The sequence below is a fragment of the Castor canadensis genome, chromosome 1, assembly GCF_047511655.1.
Source record: "Castor canadensis chromosome 1, mCasCan1.hap1v2, whole genome shotgun sequence".
Lineage (NCBI taxonomy): Eukaryota > Metazoa > Chordata > Mammalia > Rodentia > Castoridae > Castor > Castor canadensis.
In genome coordinates, this window is record NC_133386.1 from 130,329,725 (window position 1) to 130,350,226 (window position 20,502).

At 55.7% G+C, this 20,502-nt stretch overlaps 1 protein-coding gene across 3 annotated transcripts; it reads right to left on the reverse strand.

Moving 5' to 3' along the window:
• Positions 1–543: 543 nt before the first annotated feature.
• On the reverse strand, positions 544–20,426 carry Usp35 (ubiquitin specific peptidase 35). 3 transcript variants are annotated; one of them, XM_020159825.2, is made up of 11 exons: positions 20,160–20,426; positions 13,447–14,129; positions 12,305–12,437; positions 10,798–10,927; positions 10,397–10,498; positions 9,330–9,488; positions 6,589–6,782; positions 5,265–5,358; positions 4,419–4,525; positions 2,778–4,074; positions 544–1,719 (listed from the first exon to the last, which is right to left on the reverse strand). In XM_020159825.2, the coding sequence occupies exons 2-11, from the start codon at positions 14,117–14,119 to the stop codon at positions 1,552–1,554; spliced, it is 3,057 nt and encodes a 1,018-aa protein (XP_020015414.2). In that variant the 5' UTR covers positions 14,120–14,129; positions 20,160–20,426; the 3' UTR covers positions 544–1,551. The 3 variants fall into 3 exon arrangements, with proteins under 3 accessions (XP_020015414.2, XP_073938273.1, XP_073938282.1); XM_074082172.1 differs by having other exon boundaries at positions 20,135–20,426; XM_074082181.1 differs by lacking the exon at positions 20,160–20,426 and adding an exon at positions 14,730–15,445.
• Positions 20,427–20,502: the final 76 nt, after the last annotated feature.

A 20,502-nucleotide genomic window follows, 5' to 3' on the forward strand; every position in this document is an offset into this window, starting at 1 on the left:
GTCTCTGCCTTCCAGCTTCTCGCCCCAAAGGGAATGGGCAGATTGGTGGAAAGGGGACCCTGTGGTAAGGACAAGTCCTGGGCCCTACACACACAGTCTCTCCTGTTTCTCGCCAGCTCCAAGAATGGGCTGTGATCTGAGGAAGGAATTGGGTTTGGACCCTGCTTTTTAGCTTGCCCCAGCCATGCCCACATCCAGCCAAGAACAGGCCCCTGGCTCCCCTCCTGCCACTTCTCGGGAGGGAAGGAGGAATGGTGTGAGCAGACGTTCCTGGGGGTCTGAGGACTGTCCAACTATTGCAGCTCCCAGCCCACGTGGTAGGCCAGTTCCCTCCATGCATTCACTGAGCACCTCATCTTGTTCTCACCCCACCCTGCCCTCCTACCTCCATGCTGTATCTCACAAACTCCCAGGGACAGGAGCATATCCTCACCTTACCAAGAGCCCAGTCAGTCACAATCACACTGCCCGGGCCCAGTGAGAAAACCAAGCATACAGCAGACAAGACAGCCCAAGCCAAGAACGACGCATCCTTCACAGGCTTCAGAGAACCTAGTTTTATTCCTGTTTAAGAACATAGGTTTCTTCTTCTCCACTGAGAAGGGACTACAGCAGTTTAGGGCACAATGAGGTCATCTGTGCTACTCAGTCCACCCTCACCCAGCCCTCCCATGACCAACTGATCAGAGGAGCCGAACCAGCCAGCTTCCTCGGAATAGACGATGGCTTCCTGACAAACATCTTTGCAGTAAAATAAGAACCCTTGACCTTAACCAGAAGGGGATGCAAATGATGGTATCTCAGGCACTGAGGCAGGCTGGGGAGGGGGAAGGGGGCGAGGGGATCTCCTCCCCGCTCTGTAGCATTGCTTAGTGTAGAGGAGGGGACAAGTGAGAGTCTTCATCTCTGATCCTACGCCACTATGCCTCTCACCTATATGCCTCAAAAACTTACAATGGGTTTCAGACACCTCCAAAAGGCACCCATATACCTTACCTCTGAAACCAGGCAGAGGTAACACATAGTCCCTTTCTTGGGGCAAGGGCTTGGACCCGCTGTGCTTTTTTTCTCCTATCAAGCAAGAGCTGTGTGAAGGGAGCTGGAAGGAAGTGCTACTGGACACAAGACGCTGAGCAGACGCTCGGCTCTCTAGGACGGGGCCTGCGGGAAGTACAGGGAGGCAAAGTCCAGAGTGTGTCCAGCCAAGCTGCTCCAAGTTAGCCAGGACACTTGGGTGTAAAACCTTAGTGGGACTGATCCCAGTACCAGAACCTGAGGCCCGACCTAAGGGGTTTGGGTCTTACCTCCACATCTGGGCTTCTATGTGCCCTTCAGACCAAAGTCCCAGATGCTCCCTCTCCATCTTTCTCACCATTGGAAGGGCCTACTTCACTCTGGGCCTACCTCCACAGCCCACCTGGGCCCTACTTGGCAGAGGGGCTCTGCCTGGATCCCAGCCCCCACCTGGCTCCCAGAAGAAAGGGGTCAAGGCCCCGTGAGGTTGGTCATAGTGCCCCTACAGGTTGGGAGCAAGCTGAGGGAGGGTTCCCGTTAGAAGACCAGTCTGTGGAAGTCACCACCATTGCCACCTGCAGGGTTGCAGCCCCCTGGAGATCCTTCATCCTCATCCTTGTCTTCATCGAAGCCCCTCCCCCAGTATGGAGAGGTGGGGAGGGCAGAGATATAGGCTGCCCTGCTCCTGGCTTCCTTCTCCTGCTCCTGGGAACACAGAGGCAAGGGAGGAGGCTTAGAATTCAGACCCCAGAAGCCAGAATCTTCCCTTCACTCCCTCCCCCAGTGCTACCAGGCACACTTCCCAGCATCTCTGGATGCCCAAGACCAGGCCACAGAGGAAGCACAGCTTCTATCCTTGGGGGGGGGGGGGGACAGGGCCTAGCTGAGGGGCACAGGAGGTAGGCAGAGCCACCATCTACCTGTAAACACTGGGCTTCAACTTTTTTTTTCCCCTCTCCTCCTGTTCAATGAAAACTCCAATCCCTTGGAGGAAAAGGAGTCATTCACAGACTAGCTGAGTAGGGACTGATGAGGAAGTGGGACCTTGAGGGGACCTCTCCATGGATTTCCTGGCTGTGGCTGTCTTGGCTCATTCCTCTCCAGGCAAAAGGACCAGCCTGTGCCTATAAGCAAGCTCTTCCTCCTGCCAAACTGAGTCTGGCCTCATGAAGACTCCCTACCACAGTCCTGCCTCTCCGGCACAGGCTGACAGAAATGCTGCAGCAGGCCCGGGGTCCCCAACAAACACCAACTCCACAGGCTCCAGGTGTCCATAGCTGGGACCCATCACTGGCCAAAGCCCTGTCAGTTGCTAAATATTTTGGTGCCGCTCCTGACTGACAGGGGAGCCAAGCAATGACAGGCAGGTCACCGAGGTAGGTGGCCCCTCTGGGAGCCCCCACTGCCTCCTTTACTCACCCTCATAGAACGCAGCCTGCTTCTCCAACATCCTTAACCATTGTGGGCTGGCAGAGCAGCTCAAGTGGCAGAGCGCCTGCTTAGCAAGTGTGAAGTCCTGAGTTCAAAACCCAGTACCCACCCAAAAAAGAAAAAAACCACCGTGGAACCAGCTGGTTAATGCTGGAACCTCTGACGTTAGGGTTATGTCTGTCGCTTCCGACGTGTTCCCAGTACTGAGTGGTGTGTGAGCAGACAGATGGATTTTTAAGAGACACAGAAGAGACAACTGATCTAAGCCCACGGCTGTGCTGGGACAGGACCCTCCGCCCAGGAGTGTCGCCAGGGGCCAGCACCCTGCTCACCTGCAGGTAGAGGACATTGTCTTTGGAAATGGCCTCCATCAGGTCCTTGTGCAGAGCAGGCTCTGCTCGGCCTCTGGGAGAGCCTGGCTCAGCCTCAGGCCCCTCCCCAGGCCGCTGGCGGTAGAAAAGCACATAGGCTGTGTCTTTGGGGAAGAAGGAGGTGACATTGCTGACAGACTCAAAGGAGGAGAAGGACACCCGGGTGTCATTGAACAGGTACCACTGGCTCTCGGGCTCGGGCCTGCTGGTGGCTCCTGGAGCAGGGGCTGGGCGGGCGGCGCCCTCGCGCGCATAGCAGTAGTAGTGGCCACTCTCGGAGGACACGCCGGAGTGCACCACGACGCTACAGAGGTCGTAGGCCTGGCCGCGGCCTCCAGCCAGGGGCAGGCGGAGCAGGAGGGGGATGGTGACGTCGTCCAGGATCTTGCGGCGCCGCATGGTGCGCAGGTCGAAGGAGAAACGCAGCAGCGTGAGGATGAGGTAGCGCGGGCCCTGGCTCAGCTCCACCACCTTCTCGGCGTCCTGCAGGGAGGCGCACGGCTCGCAGTAGTAGCGGTTCTCTGCCGTCAGCCTCTCGGGGGACAGGAAATAGTTGACCAGGTCCAGGACGGAGCGGGAGCCCTCGGGGCCACACACCTGCTCCCTGGAGGGGGTGGCAGCATCCCTGGGGGTCCCTAGTCCCTGTGTGCCCTCCTCCTTCTTGTCATTCTCGGCCTCCTTCTCCTCTTCCTCTTCCTTCTCTTCTTCCTTCTCCTTCCCTTCCTTCTCTTTCTCCTCTTCCTCCTTTTCCTGTGTCCTCTCCTCCTCCCTTTCCTTTCCCACTTCTTCCTCCTTCTCTGCCTCCTCCTTCCCGGCCTCCTCCTCCTCCTCCTCCTTCTCCTCCAGCCCACTCTGCCCCCCAGCTGTGATGGAGCCCTGGCCCTCAATGTCCAGCATGGTGGGGGGAGCGTCCCCTGTGATGCACTGTTTCCTCTGCCTTCGAGGAGCCCTGCTGGCCCCCTGAGCCAGTGGGAGCTCCCGGGCTCTGACATCCTCTGCAGGGAGCAGCACGGAGCCCAGGCGGCGACGGCGACAGCGCTCAGGGGGAGGGAAGGCCAGAGAAAGGTCCGTGAAGGCCTCCTCGCGGGAGGAGACATTGAGGCAGTGGAGACAGCATATCCGAGTCACGATCTTGCCTCCGAACATTTTCTCCACAGACGTTGAACTGGGGCTGGAGGGCTCCTCGGGCGGGGAGGGCAAGCTGGACTGCTTCAGTTTCTGGCAGATTCTCGTCCCTGTTTTCTCCTCTTCATGCAGCCTGCAGCGAGCAGGGAGCACTGGGTCTGCATTCACACATGCTCGGCCACTCCCAGTGCACCCACCTTACACACCCGGCTACAGACTCCCCTGCACGCAGGCTGCACACGCTGCACAGAGACCCATCTGGGAGTCGTGCCCCAGGGCCAGCAATGAGGATTCCTACACGCAGACAAGCACAACACAGCATGCACACACGGACCCCCTTCCCAGGACTCCCCTGCAGCTCAGCATCTCCAGACACCCTCATGCTCAGCCCAGCCCGCACCTGTGGTGCACACCCGCCCCTGCCTTCCAGAATGTGACCCAGCTGGGACACAGGGCTCTCTCCCTATGCTCCTTTACCTATCCAGCAGGTACTTCAAATACTCTGAACAGTCCTGCTGGGTGCCGGGGCTGAACCAGGGCGTCCAGGATGCAGAAAGGAAGTTCTCTGGGGAGATGGCAGGCCTCTAGGAGAAGGAAGGTGAAAGGTGGGGTCAGGAGCCAGAAGCCCTCAGGCTCTGTCACCAGCATGCTAGGTGTGAGGGTCTACCTATGGCTGTGCCCCAAACACCCCAACCTCCTCACCTGAGTCCTTCTCCTTCCTAACTGGCCCTGACCCAAGCCATCCCCAGTCAGGCTCCTGGTGGTGAATCTGCTCTTCCCTCCCTGCATTTCTACCTGCCTAAAACACCCGTCTCTCCCCATGGCAGTAACCCTCTTCCATGACATCTTCCAATGCCCCCTCCTCCATCACCAATGTGCCACTGTTTTTTTTTTTTGTTCTCTGAAGGCCCATCTTCCCCCTGGACTCACTCAACTCATCCATCCCCTCCCCCCAACACAGGGCTCTGCAGAATCCCTGGCCCAGGCTTTAGGGTCCACAAGAGAAGAGACAGTATTTCACCTCTGCACCCTCGACAGCTCTTGGGGTGCCTGGCGACATGAGTGCTCAAAAGCAGCAGTGGATGAGTGGGGTGACTGAATCGCCAAGGCGAGGTAAAGCAGCATGGCCAGGGAAGGGCTCTGGGAGGCACCTGCCCATCTGCTAGGGCACTGAACTGGCCCAGGGGCTCTGGCCATGAACCTGTGCCAGCCCGGACTGCAGCTCACTCTGCAGAGCGGAAGCTTCCAGCTGGTGGCAGGCAGGTCCCGGAGATAGAAGGTATCAGCGCAGCTTGGTGGCACTGCCTCGCCCCCTGCACGCACCTGGCTGTGCTCCAGGAAGGCAAAGAGCCACTGCAGCTTGGTCATCAGGGGCTGGGAGTTGTTCTCAGTCAGCCGGAGCACACAGTGTCGAAAGCTTCGAAACAAAGCAGAGTGCCCAGGGTCAGCGGAGATCCAGGGAGCCTCGACTCCCCCCACCAGGCAAGCAGAGCCACTGGCACTTCTAGTTAAAGTTGAGACCAGAGGCCTTGGAGGAGGAGACAGTGAGCAACTTGGCGTGAAGTGTCTGAGGTCAAGAACACCGCAATGGCGTTGCTATGACAATATAGGGGACAGCAAGGTGACCCCGGTAGTCCGGGCTCTGACACCCCATGACACCAGGATCCAAATGTCCCAAGGTTGAGACTCCAGCACGCCACAGAATCCATGCCAAATCATCCCAGCCACTCACAGCCCTGCTCACTGCTTCCTGGCAAATGCCATTCAGACCCATCCACCGCAGGACTTGCCCCAGCCTCAGCCTTCCAACCACCCCGCAGTCCCTGCCCTCAGATAAGGGAGGAAGGGTCAAGGTGAGGAACGTGCTCCAAGAGGAGGGCACTGCAGGGCAGACCGGCCTGCTGTGATGGGTCTGACCCTACGGAGACGGAGGAGCCCTTTGGCACCACTGTCCCTGCAAGCATGCCAACCTCTGACCTCAGCTCCCGTTCGCACAGGCGGCCCTGGGCAGGTCAGTCACACATTTCTCCACACGCAGCACCACTCAAAACGGGGACCCACCCAGCTGGTCTCCAGCCAGGTAAGGACAAAAAATAAGTGAGCACCTAGAACTTATGGCATATTTGAACACCACCATGACCATGTAAACACATGATCATTTTTCTAGAAAGTCATTTATCGTGTTTTTACAAAATAGTCCAAACACCAAAAACTGGGCTGGAGGGGCGTGGCTCAAGTGGTAGAATACCTGCCTAACAATCGTGAGGCCCTGAATTCAAATCCCAGTACCACCCAAAAAAGAAAAACAAACAAAACCACCTAGTCGTTCACCAGGCAGTTTGAGAGGAATAAGTAGCAGCAGCAGCAGCAGCAGCAGCCTAGGAAGTCTTAGTGATCAGTTCCACGTTCTTCCTACTGAATCTGACACTCAGAGAGAAAAAGCTGACCTGTAAGCCAGAACCAAAGCTGAAACTCTGATTTTTAAGCAAGTCACAAAGTGCAGAGGTAGTCATAGATAATACTGTTTCATTTAAAAAAAAGAGAGAACTCAGGCATAGTGGTGCATGCCTGCAATCTCAGCACTGGGGAGGCCAGCCTGAGCTAATTAGGGAGACTGCTTCCAAAATAAAGCACAAACAGCACCTACTCGGAAGCCATGAACAAGGCCTGAAGGATGCTGTTCACGTAGCACGTGTTGCCTAGGTTGATTAAACCGATCTTGCCCGTGTCTGACTTGGCCATGAGCCGGGGATAGAAGCCAGCTAGCTCACTCTTCTGTGAGGTCCAGGCGTCCTGCCCCAGCAGCTGCTTGATGCGGTCCTCATTGGGAACGTGAAGATCCTGAAGAGGAAACAAAAGGTAGGACAATGGACACCAGATCAGTTCCAAAAGTATCACCTCCTCTGGGAAGTCTTCCAGGACTAGCGCACCCTCCACCCTGCCCCAAACACACACTCAGAGGTGTCTAGAGAGGTATGTGGACAGCCCTGCTCACAACTCACTCCCAGGGCTCATTTTGACAGGAGGGCCTTCTACATGATCTTTCGGATGACATAATCCCCACCTCAGAGATAAAAAAAAAAACTAGGATTTACAGAGGAAAAAAAACTGTCCAGGGTCACACAAAGCAGGAAGTAGAGAATGTGTGTTCTTAGCAGAGCCCAGAGGATGACAGACTCTCAGCACCAACAACGCTGGCCATCAGCCAGGTCAGGGCTATGGAGATGTCAGCTCCAGTCCAAACTCCCGTCCTCAGTCGAGCCCTGTTCATTAAGCCTCTTGCCTCAGTCTGTCGACCTCCCTGGGCCTCAGTTTCCTCAGCTGTTAGGAGAGGATGCCTGACCTGACCCCCGCTGGGCATTTTACACTTTCTCGGGGCTTGTGCACAGTGCTGCTCCCACCTCTCCTCCTCCTTTCAGATTTGCAGAGCCGACTTTTGGGAGACTCAGTTACCCCAACACCTGATCCTCCAGTCAGGGCAGTTGGGAGGACCTAGGGGACTGAACTATGGGCCTGTGGTGACAGGCTCAGGGATTAGCACACTTTCCCACTCATTACCCTCTGTCACATTGAACAGCTGCACCTGAAGATCACCAGGCACAGGTTCTAATAACATAGCGTAAAGAAAAGCGCGGATGCACAGTGCAGGGTGACTTAACAGCCTTAGGCCACACTCCTGACGGATCCTCCAGCCTATGTCACATTTCCAGCCCGAGCACAACACTCCTGATCTGTCCAAGACGCCAGAGCTTCTCACTAGCTCGGCACCCAAACTCCTCTCTCCCCACTGCACGTCCTGGCTATGGCGCAAGGTCCTGCTCAGGCTGCGGTTTAACACTTTTGCTCACTCAGCTTCACAGCATCACTTAGCAGATAAGTTATTGGATCAGTCACCTCTCACAGATGATTTAAAAACAAATCCGGGGGTGGAGTGGCTCAAGCGGTAAGAGCACCTACCCTGAGTTCGAACCCCAGTGCTGCCAAAAATTTAAAAATAATTAAAAAAAAAAAGATGCCAGAGAGGAGTACACACAGACTCGGTATCTTTTTTTTCCCATCAGATTAGAACCCCACACACAGATGCACACATGGAGAAGATGCAAAAATGTTCACGTGAGAGAAAACATCAAATACCATTTTTCTCAAAGAAGGTGACTTTATACTCCTAGAAAAATAAAACAAACTTCCAAGTAACTCTCAAACTCCTAAAGGCCCCTGGAATTTACTATGTATGATGGCTCCCTGAGCAAGGACCACAGCTCCCAAGAAATTGCCACAAATTAATATATCTAAGAGAACTTTCCAGAATGTACTTACAAAGGGCCGTGTATACAAGAATGTACACACACAATACATGAGGAAGAACTTTTTAAACAATACTATAGCATGCTGCCTTGCCTCGCAAATCGGCTCATACCAAAGGGTTTTTCAAAGCCACGCGGCCATTGCAGTGCACCCTCCTGGCACGTAGTCTCCAATACTCAAGGGAGAAAGTTATATTTACATTGAGACAAACAGTATAATTCGGAAGGATACAATTCTCAGGTCTTTGAGATAAAATGAGGTTGTACAGAAACTCTGTGCCCATGTCAGACTGCTCTGGGTAAGCCCCTCCTCTGCCATCAGACTCCTCGGTGGGACATTTGTGAGCCCAGATCTGCTGGAATAAGCCTAGTGTTTTGTTTTTGAGATAGGATCTCACTAGCTTTGCCTGGGCTAGCCTTGAATTCACAATCTTCCTGCCTCCACCTCCAAAGAAGCTGGGATTGCAGGCGTGAGCCACCACGCTGACCTGTAGATCAGACTTTCTCACAGGCAGGTCTGTCTGTCTACTGTCTCACAGGCAGTAGATTGTCATCCTGCAATCTACTCTATGGAGGAAGTTTGGTTTGCTTCATCCCTGTGTCACCACTCCCCAAGCCTTGGCCTAGCACAGAGCAGGACATCAGCACAGTCCTATGAATAACAAAGTCATCCCTGCTCTACAGTGCTCACAGCGAGTGACAACATATGACAGAATGTGCCAGGGCTATTCAAGCCCAGGAGGTGCTGATCCAACATGGAGAGGTACTGAGAGTTAGCAGGGAAGGCTTCCTGCAGGAAACAACATGAACAGAGATGAAGGGTAAGCGGCACTGTGGAGCAGAATGAGAAAAGGACCACAGTGAAAGAGACCAGCATGTACAAAAGGCTCAGAACAGTCATGAGAAGGGTAAGCCATCTGGAGAAGAGCAGTAGCCTGATGTACACAATGGCCCTGGGGAGGCCACAGGAGACAACCATGGGCCAAACACAGGGAGGCTGCCACCACACTATGGTATAGCCTCGAGGAAGGCCCAAACTGCCACCTTTGCCAGGGTGAGGAACAATTAGGGGATGGTCACTCACCTTGATGGCCTCCATGACAGGCTCATATAGGTCTGGGAAGCCGGGAAACCGGAACACCATGCAGTGGACCAGCTCTGCCAGCTGCTCCAGGCAGCTGGTCCCCGAGTTCGAGTCCTCCTTGACCAGAGAGGTCACCATGGGGGGGATGTGAGGGAGGAGCTGTGGGGGTTTGGGAGGTAAGAGACAAGGGGCTGGGTCACTGCTGGAAACACCAGAGTACTCTGAGGCAGCAAAGTCTGCCTGCTGGCTACTGTCCCCTCACCCAGGTGGGCTGAGCTCTACAGGTCATTTCTCTGGCAAGATAGCACCTAAGACTCCCGCCTCGGTTTCTTCATCGCAAAGCATAATTAATAATCCCTCCTCACAACCCTGGGGAGGCCGGAGCCTGAATCCAGCTGTTCAGCCTTGGCCAGGTCACCTTTCTCAGAGCCCCAAGGCCTGAGAGACCAGAGCTAATCTGCCCAGCAGGGGTGACGCTGGGGCCACAACACAGCCAGCTGGGTGGGCCCTGACAGCATGTACACAACCCTAGGGACAAGTGACATTGTGTCAAGTACAGCATCCTCACCATGGCCTTACACAGCTGTAGTCACCCTCCTGCCAGAGAGGAAGAAGCTAAAGTTGGAGCAGTTACATCATTTCCGGTCTCCTGACAGTGCTGGGGACAGACCCCAGAGCCCCACGCAGGCCAGGCAAGCTCTACCACCAAGCTACACCCCCTCCCCACAGAAGCTGTGTAATTGCCGGGATTTTACAGTGGGTATAGGACAGGCTGGTTCTGAGCCAGGCCCACCTGAGTCCAAAGCACATCTCTTTCCCTCTCCTTTGGGGTACTGTGCCTGACACACCCCTTGTCCCAAGGAACATTAGCCGTCATCAGTATAAGATCTGTCACCCTATTGTGTGTCTGGGGAGAGGCCACACAAATTCTCAGGCCTCCTCCTGTACTAACATCCAGGGTTCTCAGGCTTCAGGCCCCAACCCCAACCACCAGCAAAGAAGCAGGGCAGATCTCCCAGGCCAGCAGGAACACAGGGCTGCCTGTCTTGGGCAGGGAGGGCCCTTACCAGGTGGAAGGCTTCGTGCGAGTGCTGGAAGGTCAGGAGCATGTACTTAAGGACAGACAAGGCAGCTCCACGGACGATGGGGTACAGCAGCTTGGAGAAGACCTAGAAGAGACTCCCTGGTCAGGAACCCTCCAGACCTGGGCTGCCTGAGGTTGACTGCCACCGCAGCGGACAAGTCTGACACACACTTGAAGTAGCAGACTCATGTGGGAGCAAGAACACCGAGGTGACACAGAGCTGGGTGACTGACAGTCCTATCTGATGGATGGACAGACTGACAGTGACAGATACACTTACTGGAATGAAGGTGGGGAATCGGAGGCCCAGGGAGAGGCAGTGAATTAGCCGAGGTCACACCAGCAGGAAAGGCAGCAAGCGCGGGCAGGACAGGAGCCACCAACCTTCTCGATTTTGGCGAGTGAGACCTCAATCAAGATGCTGAACTTCCTAACGGCGGCCAGGCCTTTCAGCAGGGCAACAATCCACTTGTCAATGTTCTTCCCCAGGGGCCAAGACACCCAGTCCATCATCCTGGTGAGAGGAGTGACAGTGACACAGGGACAGGGGAGGGCAGCACAGGGAGTGGCCATTAAGCCCTGCTACCCTATATTGACTCACACCTACACAGGGCAACCCTGAGTCTCTGGGATGAACAAGACACTTCTGGAAAATGCAAGCAAGCCCAGCACAGACACCTGGCAGAGAAGGGAAGCCAGGAAGGCAGCCAGGCCCTCTTAGCCTCCAGGCTCGCCCTGCTCCAATGGCAGATGGGGCTTCGGGCCTCTGACGGGAACAGCAACACCACCCTTGGGTTCCAGCCAGCCCTGCCTGTGTGACCCAGAGCAAGTCACTTTTGCTCTGAGTCTCAATTCTTCCTCTGTAAAGTGGAGACCATGCCTCCCTCGCAGGGTGGTCATGATTAAAAAAGAGGTAACAAGAGCCAACCATGCCGTATCTGCCTGCACCAGGCTCTGCTCTACCCGCTTTACACAGATTAACCCAGCTGACCCCCACAACATGATGCCCGTGTGCTGGGTCAGGCATAAAGGTGACACGTGGTGGGTGCGCAGGAAAGCACCACTGCCGTCATTGCACACTCAGCAGACTGCTATAAAGGGGAAGGGAGGTAGCTACAAGAGCAAAGTAATGACAATTTTGGTAACAGTAGTCCCTGTGGCAGTTCTAGGCATTTCTCATGGTTTATCTCATTTTATCTGAATCCTCCCAACCCTACATGGTGGCTCAATGACACGCCACTTTACGGTTGAAGAAGCTGAAAGGTTGAATAACTTGTGCAAAATCCCACAGGCAAGAAGTGGCAGAGAGAGGATCTGACCCTGGGCACCTTACCTCTTGTGTCCACTAAACACAAGAAATCTAGGCAAGCCCCCAGAGACAGAGGGTACCAGGACATGGGGATGGGAGGATGGCAGAGGGAGGCATGCCCGGTGGGTGGGGTCTGCAAAGGCCAAGGCCTGCAGGGAAGAGGGCAGGCAGCATATTCTGGGGTCACAAGACAGGCTGGTTAGGCTAGAGTGCAGGTATGATGACATATTGGGATGTACACAGGCTCTGTTGAGCTGAAAAGCACCCAAACCCTGCTTATGGTATTTTCCAGACTCAGGAGGTACAATATAAAGGACCTTTCACCTCTCACACCACCACCCACCTCCACTTTTATAGAGGGAAGAGGACACTAGAACTTTCAGAGTCACAGAGTGGGACCTAGCATTCACTAGGGCGGGGCTGTGTTCTCCACGTCCAGTCCAAGCCCATGCACAGAGAACTTGAGAATGAACAGTCAACAAGTGTGAGGGCTGGCCTCTGACCTACATCTAGCACACACCCCCACCCAGTGGAAGGTGCTCCCAGGAAAAGACAAGGAAGGGATGGGCCCTCAGCACTCACCTGCTGATGGCAGTCAGCATCTGGGAGTCCGTCACACTGTCATCATTGCTTAGGTTCCGGACAACGCCATCCATGAGCTCCAATGGGAGGTGCTGAACCACGCTGGCCAGGGCACTGGACGGTGGCTCCTCCTCTGGAACAAGGGCCTAGGCTGAGCTCTCCAAGCCCTCATGCTGCCCAAGAATTAGGCTGGGCCTCTGCAAAGAGCGAGTCTGGGCCCCCTACTCTCCCTCAATAGCTTCACAGCCTCTGAGTCCAGTTAACTTGCTTACTCAAACCTTCACTGAAACAAAGGACTAAACCCCAAACCCTTTAGAAGGGACTATACTGGAGCTGGCCAGAAAAGGTAGGAGGAGGGGTGTGTGGACTGGGGAGGAAGGGACACAACAACGGAGACAAAAGTCTAGAAGTTAGAAGGCACATTTAGCAATCAAGCTTGGTTGTCCAACTGTATAAGGGCCCAGGTCCTTGTACACATGGCCTTGGCTCTTCTTCCTGCCAGGTGAGTTCCCTTCCTTTCCTCTCCTACAATCAGAGAAGGCAGAGATCTCACTCATTCACGCTAGAATCCAAGTTCCACCGCTGTCAACAAAATCTATGGCTCACAGTTAACAAATGCATGTTCAATAAAGGTTTTACAGCCTGCTGCCAGGTGCTACCCATCTCTCAAAATCTGGCTCAACGTGGCTACAGGGGTGTGGTGGTGCAGGCCTCTAATACCGGCTACTCCAGAGCGGGAGGCAGGAGGCCAGCTGGGGCAAAGTTGGTGGCATAGACCCTATCTCAAAAACAAAATATACACAAAAGGACTGGGGGGCTGGGATCAAGCAGCATGCCGAGGCCCTGGGCTCAATCCCCAGCGCGACAAGAGACCGCCATCAAGCTCATGACCAAAAGACCATGCTGACCCACCATCCTATTGACCTGTTTGGCCCTCTGGTCCTCCCTCTTGCCAGGTTGATCGACATCCCTCCTCTCCCATACCAGGCGGTGTGCTCCCTGCTTGTCCAGCACCCATTATGGGGCAGAACCCACCACAGGCGCTCAAGGCAGCTTCGCCAATTAAATGAAGACCCCTGCCCAGGGGCCCATCCTGGACCTCAGCGAGCCCGTCTCCCGCCGCAGCCCCCACGCACACACACCTGTGCAAGAAATGACCGCAAACAGCTCCTTGAGACAGGGCAGGATGGCGGCGGGCTGGGCGCGCCACAGCTGCGCCAGGAGCCCGCTCACCTGCTGGGCCTGCTCCAGGAACTCCACGGCGCCCTCCTCGCCCTCGGCGGGGCAGCGGAAGCGGCCGAGGCAGCGCACCAGCTGCTGGCAGAAGAGCAGGCGGTGCGGGCCGTCGGGCACGCAGCGCGGGTGGCGCGCCAGCAGCCGGGCCACCTGCGCGCAGACGGCGGGCCCGGGGCGCTCGCACACGGCGCGCAGCACCTCGCGCCGCAGCAGCGCGAACACCTCGTCGGCCGCGGGCCCGTCGGGCAGCAGCTGCAGCCCCAGCTGCACGCAGGCCAGCGCGCGCGCCCCGGGCGGCCCGGCGCCCCCCTGCAGAAGGCGCAGCACGCGACGCGCGCTGAAGAACTCGGCGAACACGTCCGGGTGGTGGCGGCCGGCCACGTGCAGCAGCTGGCAGCCCACGCGGCGCGGCAGCTCTTCCGCGCCCCCCACGTACAGGCGCGCGCCCAGAGCCAGCAGCGCCAGGCACTGTTCGCGCTCCAGAGGCTGCCGCGCCGCCTCCAGCACCCGCCGCACCAGCCCTTGCTTCACGCTCGCAGGGTACGACGAGGTCACCACAGCCTCCAGGATCTTGTCCATGACGGCCACGCTGCGGGGGACAGGAAGCGAGGTCAGCTGTGGGGCTCGAGCGCCGGAGTCCAGTTCCCGGTGGGATCCCCTGAGTACTGAGATTTGGGGCAAGCAATTCGACCCTTCTGGGCCTCGTTTTGGCTCATCTTTGCAATGGAGTTAGGGGACCTACCTCGCTGGGAGGAACAGAGAAGTAAGCCACGCATGTGGTACGCAATAAAACCCAGAGTCGCACCTCTGGCAGTTGAGTGCCCTCAATCCACCTTGATCCCTTTGCCCCTTTCTCCACAAGCCTCCCTGGGAACCTCAGCTAACCCTGGGGCAGGAGGGGCATCCATGAGCTTATTGGAGGAGTCTTCTCCAGATCACCTCCTCACAAGCCAGCGGAAGGGGCTCCCCATGATCCCTCGCCGTTTATTCTGTCCCCACTCAACGTCTTGCCCTTCCCCAAACTGCATACGCCTTTGCAAGACTTCACTTTTTGTAGGTGCTGTGCCTTTTGCCTACCTCCACCACCACATTCACACCAGGCTAATGCCTCTCTTCCTAAAAGCCTATCCAAAACACCTGTCCCAGGGCATAAACCCATCCCTCCCCTACTCCAGATTCCTAAAACCACCTGTAGCCTGTTCCTCCATATTACAGCAGCCACCACTTAGTGCTGGGGAAGGACGAGGCCCCATGCCCTCCACTGAAGCCCAGCACCTCCATGCTACCCGGCTCCACAGTCCTGTAGGCCCAGGGCAACGCCTGCTTCTCCAGCGTCAGCCCACACCAACCCATGCTCTCCGCTCGCTGTGGTTCTTCTGCCACTGGACCTTTGTGCACGATCCTCCCTCCCCTCCTGGCTTGGCCAGCACTTCAGACCTCAGCTGAAACTTCTTCAAGGAAACCTTGCCTAAACCCCCCGCCTGAGTCAGAGCTCTCAGCTGAAAAATCAGAACATTCTGTCCCTGTCCTTTATAGCACTTACGATTACTTGATTGGGGTCAGACGCAGAGTACAGAGTTAAGTCGACCTCACTCCTCTGAGCCATTAGCATCTCCCACCTGGGCTGTTTTCCTGGAAGCCCTTGCCCCACGCTGACTCCTGATTCTCCTGCTGGTTTTCACAGGTACAGCTTGCTCTCTTCATACCCCACACTCAGCTCCAAGAAGGCAGGGCTACTTTGCTTCTCTGTATAATCCTGCTCTATGCAGGACTTGATAGGAGGCTCAGCTTAAACTTACTGGCTCAGTGAAAACTACTTCAGCTTCACACCTTTAGCTGGTGAGAAGTCAAGCCAGCGATTTCCTGGATATGGGCTAGAAAACTTCCAGAACCAGATACCAGGAAGTGTGACTCAAGTGGAGGAGCGCTTGCCCAGTATGAGCCAGGCCCTGGGTTCACTTCCTAGCACTGAAAAAAAGAAAAAGAAAAATATATATATATTACGTGCCAGGCCTTGTAGAGATGCTCCCTTCTCTGTCCTAGTTCTTGGCTGTGACCAAAGCACCAGTCCCACACAGCCCCTTTGTTGAAGCAGCTGTGTCTCGCCAGGTGGTGGGATCCTTGGGATAGGAACCAGGGACAAGGCTTACTTCTCAATGGCTGGCGTCTCCCATGCAGAACAGAGCCTCTTAAGAGTTCACGGTGGTTGGAGGGGGAAGCCATGGCACAGATCCGTGGCTCCCAAATGCTAGCTTGGCTGCCTTAGTCACCTAGGCTCTTGTTAAAAGCACAGGCGCCCTGAGCATCTCACTGCAGGGATTTTGTCAGTTTGGCAGTGCTGGGGATGGAACCCAGCACCTCCTCCTAGGTTCATGCTAGGCAAGCACTCTACCACTGACCCACACCCCCAGCCTTTCTTTCCATTCTGTCACTTCACTTCTACTCTTGTGTTTTGTTCTTATATGAAATACATCTTTTGGTTGCTTGCTTTTTCTTTTTCTTTTGGTTTCATCTTGGGGGAAAAAAATTCACATGCCCAGCGCCCAGGCCTCCTGAATAAAGATGTGAGGGGAACTGTAGGTTAGACTCAGCTTTTTTACTCTGCACAAGGCTCAGTTAGGAGGCATTCTAGTGCCTAAAAAGGTGACTTTTGCTCCCTGGGCCTGTTTCCACTTTGCAGGGCTGTGAAGACAAATATAAAGTCCTTAGCATGCTCCTGGGCACGTGGACGTTCTCACTGCTCACTGCTTTAGAAGCGAAGTCCCAGCCCCTGAAAGAGCTTCATCTGGTGGCGGAGGATGATAATGTGTAAAGATGCCAATGCAAAGCATGAGCTCAGAGCCTTTAAAAAGTGTCTTTAAGGGGCTGGGGGCGTGGCTCAAGAGGTAGAGTACCTGCCTAGCAATTGTAAGGCTCTGAGTTCAAATCCCAATATTGCCAAAAAAGTGTCTAACAACTGGTCTCCAGGGGGCTTGGGGATGTAGCTCAGGGGTAGAGTGAGGTTACCTGGCATGCTCAAGACCCTCAGTTCAATCCCCAGCACCACAAAATAGATAAATAAATAAAATTAAATAAAAATCACCTCCCCCCCAGTTCTCTATTTCCTAGGCAATGCCTATAACCAGATAGTTGCAACCTCCCTGTATAACCCTGTCCATTCTCCCAGAGCCCTGGGACCATCTCCCCCTGTCCTGTAGGCTAGTGCATGTGACAGGCTTTCAAGCCAAGGTGCCAAGAAACCATGGGACTCAGGCAGCTGAGAAGAAACCCTAATCAGAGAGGTTCTGGCATCCTGTGTGGAGGACCAGGGCATGAGGCAGAAATGGGAGTTCTGGGGCCAGGGAAGGCTCTGGAAGAAGGAAAAAAAATCAGTAGAAATGGAGTCCTACCAGCCAGGCCGAACTCAGTGTGTGACCTTGAGGAAGGCACATCCTTGGGCCTCTTTTCTCATTTGAAAAATGGGAATGAATGACATGAGATTAAACCACATGACACTGAACGATCAAACGCTGGCAGTTTCCTGTGCATCTACCTAATACCACAAATGGTGGGCTCTGCCTGGCAGCTGGGAGCCCAGGCAGCAGCACCATTCTGGAAGGACTCCAATCCACAGGGCCAGCCCTACAGCCCTGCTCAGTTTGCGGCCTGGCCACACCACAGAGCCCTACTACCCACCCCCACTCCTACGAAAGCAGTTAGGTCAGCTATCACCATGGTCACCAGCAAACCCACTCAATAATATCTTGGATGCATTCATGTAAAAGGGTTTTAGAGGCTTCGACCTCACCTGACCCCCATCACAGGACAAGGAGTGGGAGGAGGAGCAGAAGGACAGGAACATGGCCCTGGCAGGGCAGGATTAGAACCTGCATACTCTCCCTCAGGGAGGAAGAAGCTAACCGGCCACCAGCATTCCTCACAAGAGGCTGGATTACCCACCCTACTAGGCCCCAGATGAGGTGACAGCCGTCCATACTGGCTTTGACCCAAGAGAGAAAGAGAGCTGTCCCGCACCAAGCACAGCAGTGGACAACAGCCCTCCTCCCTCAGAAGAGCCTGCACTGAGAGCAGGAGACCCAGCTTCTTTACTTGGAATTGCCTGATGACCTTGGAGGAGCTCCTGCCTGACTCCTCAGCCTTCTCACTAGAAAATGGGGACCATTCTAGGCCTGCCACTCACAGGGTTGGGACAAGGTATAAAACAACACGGGCTAGAGTGGTAGTCAGTCTATTATCATGCCAAGTGGCACTGAAGGGGCAGAGCCAGGGGAGGGAGACAGACATACACTGCTGGCTGACCTGGCTGCTTCCAGAAAGAATTGGCTCCACTGCCCTCACTGCCAAGTTAGTGTTTCCACTCTCCCCTAAGCTCTGGCCCCACCCAAGATCAGCTCCCCTATACTTCTTTGCCTGGACTAGTGCAGTAGCCTCTTAAACAACCTCCTCAATCCCTCCCACCATTATTCCTCCAATAGCAGCACAGATCCTGGAGAAAGACAGGTACCACCCACCATGGAGGCGGGGGCTCCTTCACCTCTCTAAGCTTCCAGAGTCCAAACCGAAGATGACCTGCCCACCCCTTGGCCTTTCCCAACCAGCACCCTGCTCCTCCCCAAGCCCTGCATTTAAGCCCTCACTGTACTGGCAAGATCGCTTGGAAGTCCCAGTGACACCCCACATGGTCCAGGGCACGCAGGAGCATCCCAACCCCAGAGGGCCTAGAGCCCTTCATTTGTCCCTCTAGGATGACGCTTGGTTTCTTTGCTGTGTGCTGAATGCTTGCTCACACACTAGGGAACCTAGCTTATCTCTGTCACCCTCAAAGACTCAGTGTGAGTGTGGAACTAGGGGGGAAGAGAGAAAAAAAAAATACACAGGGCTCAGCTCCACTTCCAGCCTTGGATCCCTCATCAGCTTTGGGCCCCAGCTCAGCCTTTATCACCCCTCCAGTCTCTCCAACCCACCAGGCAAGGTCAAATGACCCTCGTAAGTGATAAGCTCCCTCCTGCAAAGCCTGCTAGGACTCTCAAGGCTTCCCCGCTCCCCCTCAGGATAAGGTCCAAACTGCTGAGCCTGACATTCAGGTCTTTGGCTGTGACACTAAGCTGAGTGGGGCAGGGATGGGAATTTGGGTAGTGAGCTTTTTCCTGAAGTCCTCTCTGTAACAAAGGGCTTCTCCCTCTTCTCTCCTGCCACAATCTGACTCATCCTGCAATGGCAGCTCCTGGGCCCCTCCTCTAGGAGGCCTTATCCCTCTATAGTGCGACTCTGAGCTCTGGCCCCACTGTTCTTTTGGCTTCTTCCACTTTCTGCAGAATAAGTGGATTCCATTACTATCCCTCCCACCAGGTTGGGCTGTCCCAATCCCCATCTCTATGCCCAGGTCAGGAGAGTGCCCAAGCACAGAGGTGTCAAGAAGGTGTGCCTAGTGAACGATGAGGGACATGTAACAGTAAGATAAGATAAAATCATAGACGTGACCAGAAAAGTACCTTCCAGAGACGGCCTAACCCTGGGTCCAGTCACTGCCCCCTCCGCTGCCCAGGCCTGGTCTTGCACCTCCACAACCTTAGAATCTAAACATCAGCCCGAGATCACTGCGCTGGACTGAGAGGGCTTGGCCATTCTAGCAATGATTGGAAAAAGCAAAGCAAAACAAAAAACCTGATCCTGGTTAGTGGTCAGGTCAGAAGCTCACAGAATCTCATCAGCAGGGGAGAAGACCTTACCCAGAGGGCAGGCAACGGCTCCCGCACCCAGGCGTGGTGGACTCATTTGTTCCCCTCTCAGACCCTCCACCCAGCCTCCCTCCTCTGACGCCCCTGGGTGCCAGGGCTGCGGGGGAGGGAGGAGTCGCCCCTGTTCCTCCCCCCAGAAAGCACTCTCCATCTCTGGCCCGTCAGGTTCCAGACAGCATCTCCTGTATTTAACTGAAGTTCCAGCCGAGGCAGACTTGGGAAGGTGCCTTCGCCCTACTCTGGGAGACAGGCTGGGCCACCACACTGCCTCCGGGAGAGAGAGGGGAAAGGTTCTACTGTGCCCTGTTATTGATGGGGGAGGAAGGTAGGAGCAGCTGTTCCTGCCTTGGGGCATGCCACACTCACCCACCCTGCGGGGTCACCTCACAAACCCCTGCGGGCTGCCCCCCCACTCCCACTCTCAGCTTTCTGGAAGCTGACATGTCAGGACTCCAACCTGCAATGGCCTTGATAGTTGAAGTGTCCCAGGCCCGGGGCGGGACTGAAATAGCAGAAGCCCACTCCAAGCAGTGGTGCCCCCTCCCTCAGTTCTACCAGTGCACCTGTGCCCAATCCGGCCTGGGACCCCTGCACAAAAACCTGGAGAGCTTCATGGTTTAAGGAGCGGGTGCCCTCAGCCCTGAGGAGGGCGGGAGCTGGACCACCTCGATATACAACTGATGAAGGAGGTTGAGGCCCAGAGAGGGGTAGCTAGTCACCCAAGGTCACACAGCAAGGCCCAGGATGCACCCAGACCTCCCGCCTCTCAGCCATGGGCTCTCAGAGCCCTACAGGCGAGTATGGGTGCAGGCAGCCCCGCCCCAATCCGCACAGACATCCACTGTAACCCCCTTACCTCCCGGACCTCAGCAAGGCCCTACCTCAGAGCCGGCTCCTGGGCGGGGTGCTCAGGCCAGGCTGGACTAGGCTGGGCCGGGCTAGGTCAGGGTGGGTCTTCTGCTCCCTCCAGGGAGGGGTCTCCCTCCGCCAGTCCCAGACGACAGGGATGCTGCCTCGACTGCAAAGGGCAATCCGCCCACCCCGCTCGGATAACCCCGTATGGACTCGAAGAGGCCGACTCTGCAGCGCGGCCGCGGGGCTGCGGGACGGAGCGGGGGGAGGGGCGAGGTGCGGGAAACGGGGCGGAGCCGGAGCGGGGGCCACCGGCGAGCCGCCACTCGGACCGCGTCCCCTTTAAGGCCAGCTGGCCTGCGCGCCGACGGG

Bases quoted from the DNA above. Each gene is read 5' to 3' on its own strand.
- Usp35 (XM_020159825.2), bottom strand. From the start codon at position 14,119: ATGGACAAGATCCTGGAGGCTGTGGTGACCTCGTCGTACCCTGCGAGC. The intron at 10,499-10,797 runs GTTGGTGGCTCC...AGTCTCTTCTAG, and splicing joins CACTCGCCAAAATCGAGAAG to GTCTTCTCCAAGCTGCTGTA. The intron at 4,526-5,264 runs GTGCGTGCAGGG...TCCTTCTCCTAG, and splicing joins CCTTCCTGGAGCACAGCCAG to AGGCCTGCCATCTCCCCAGA.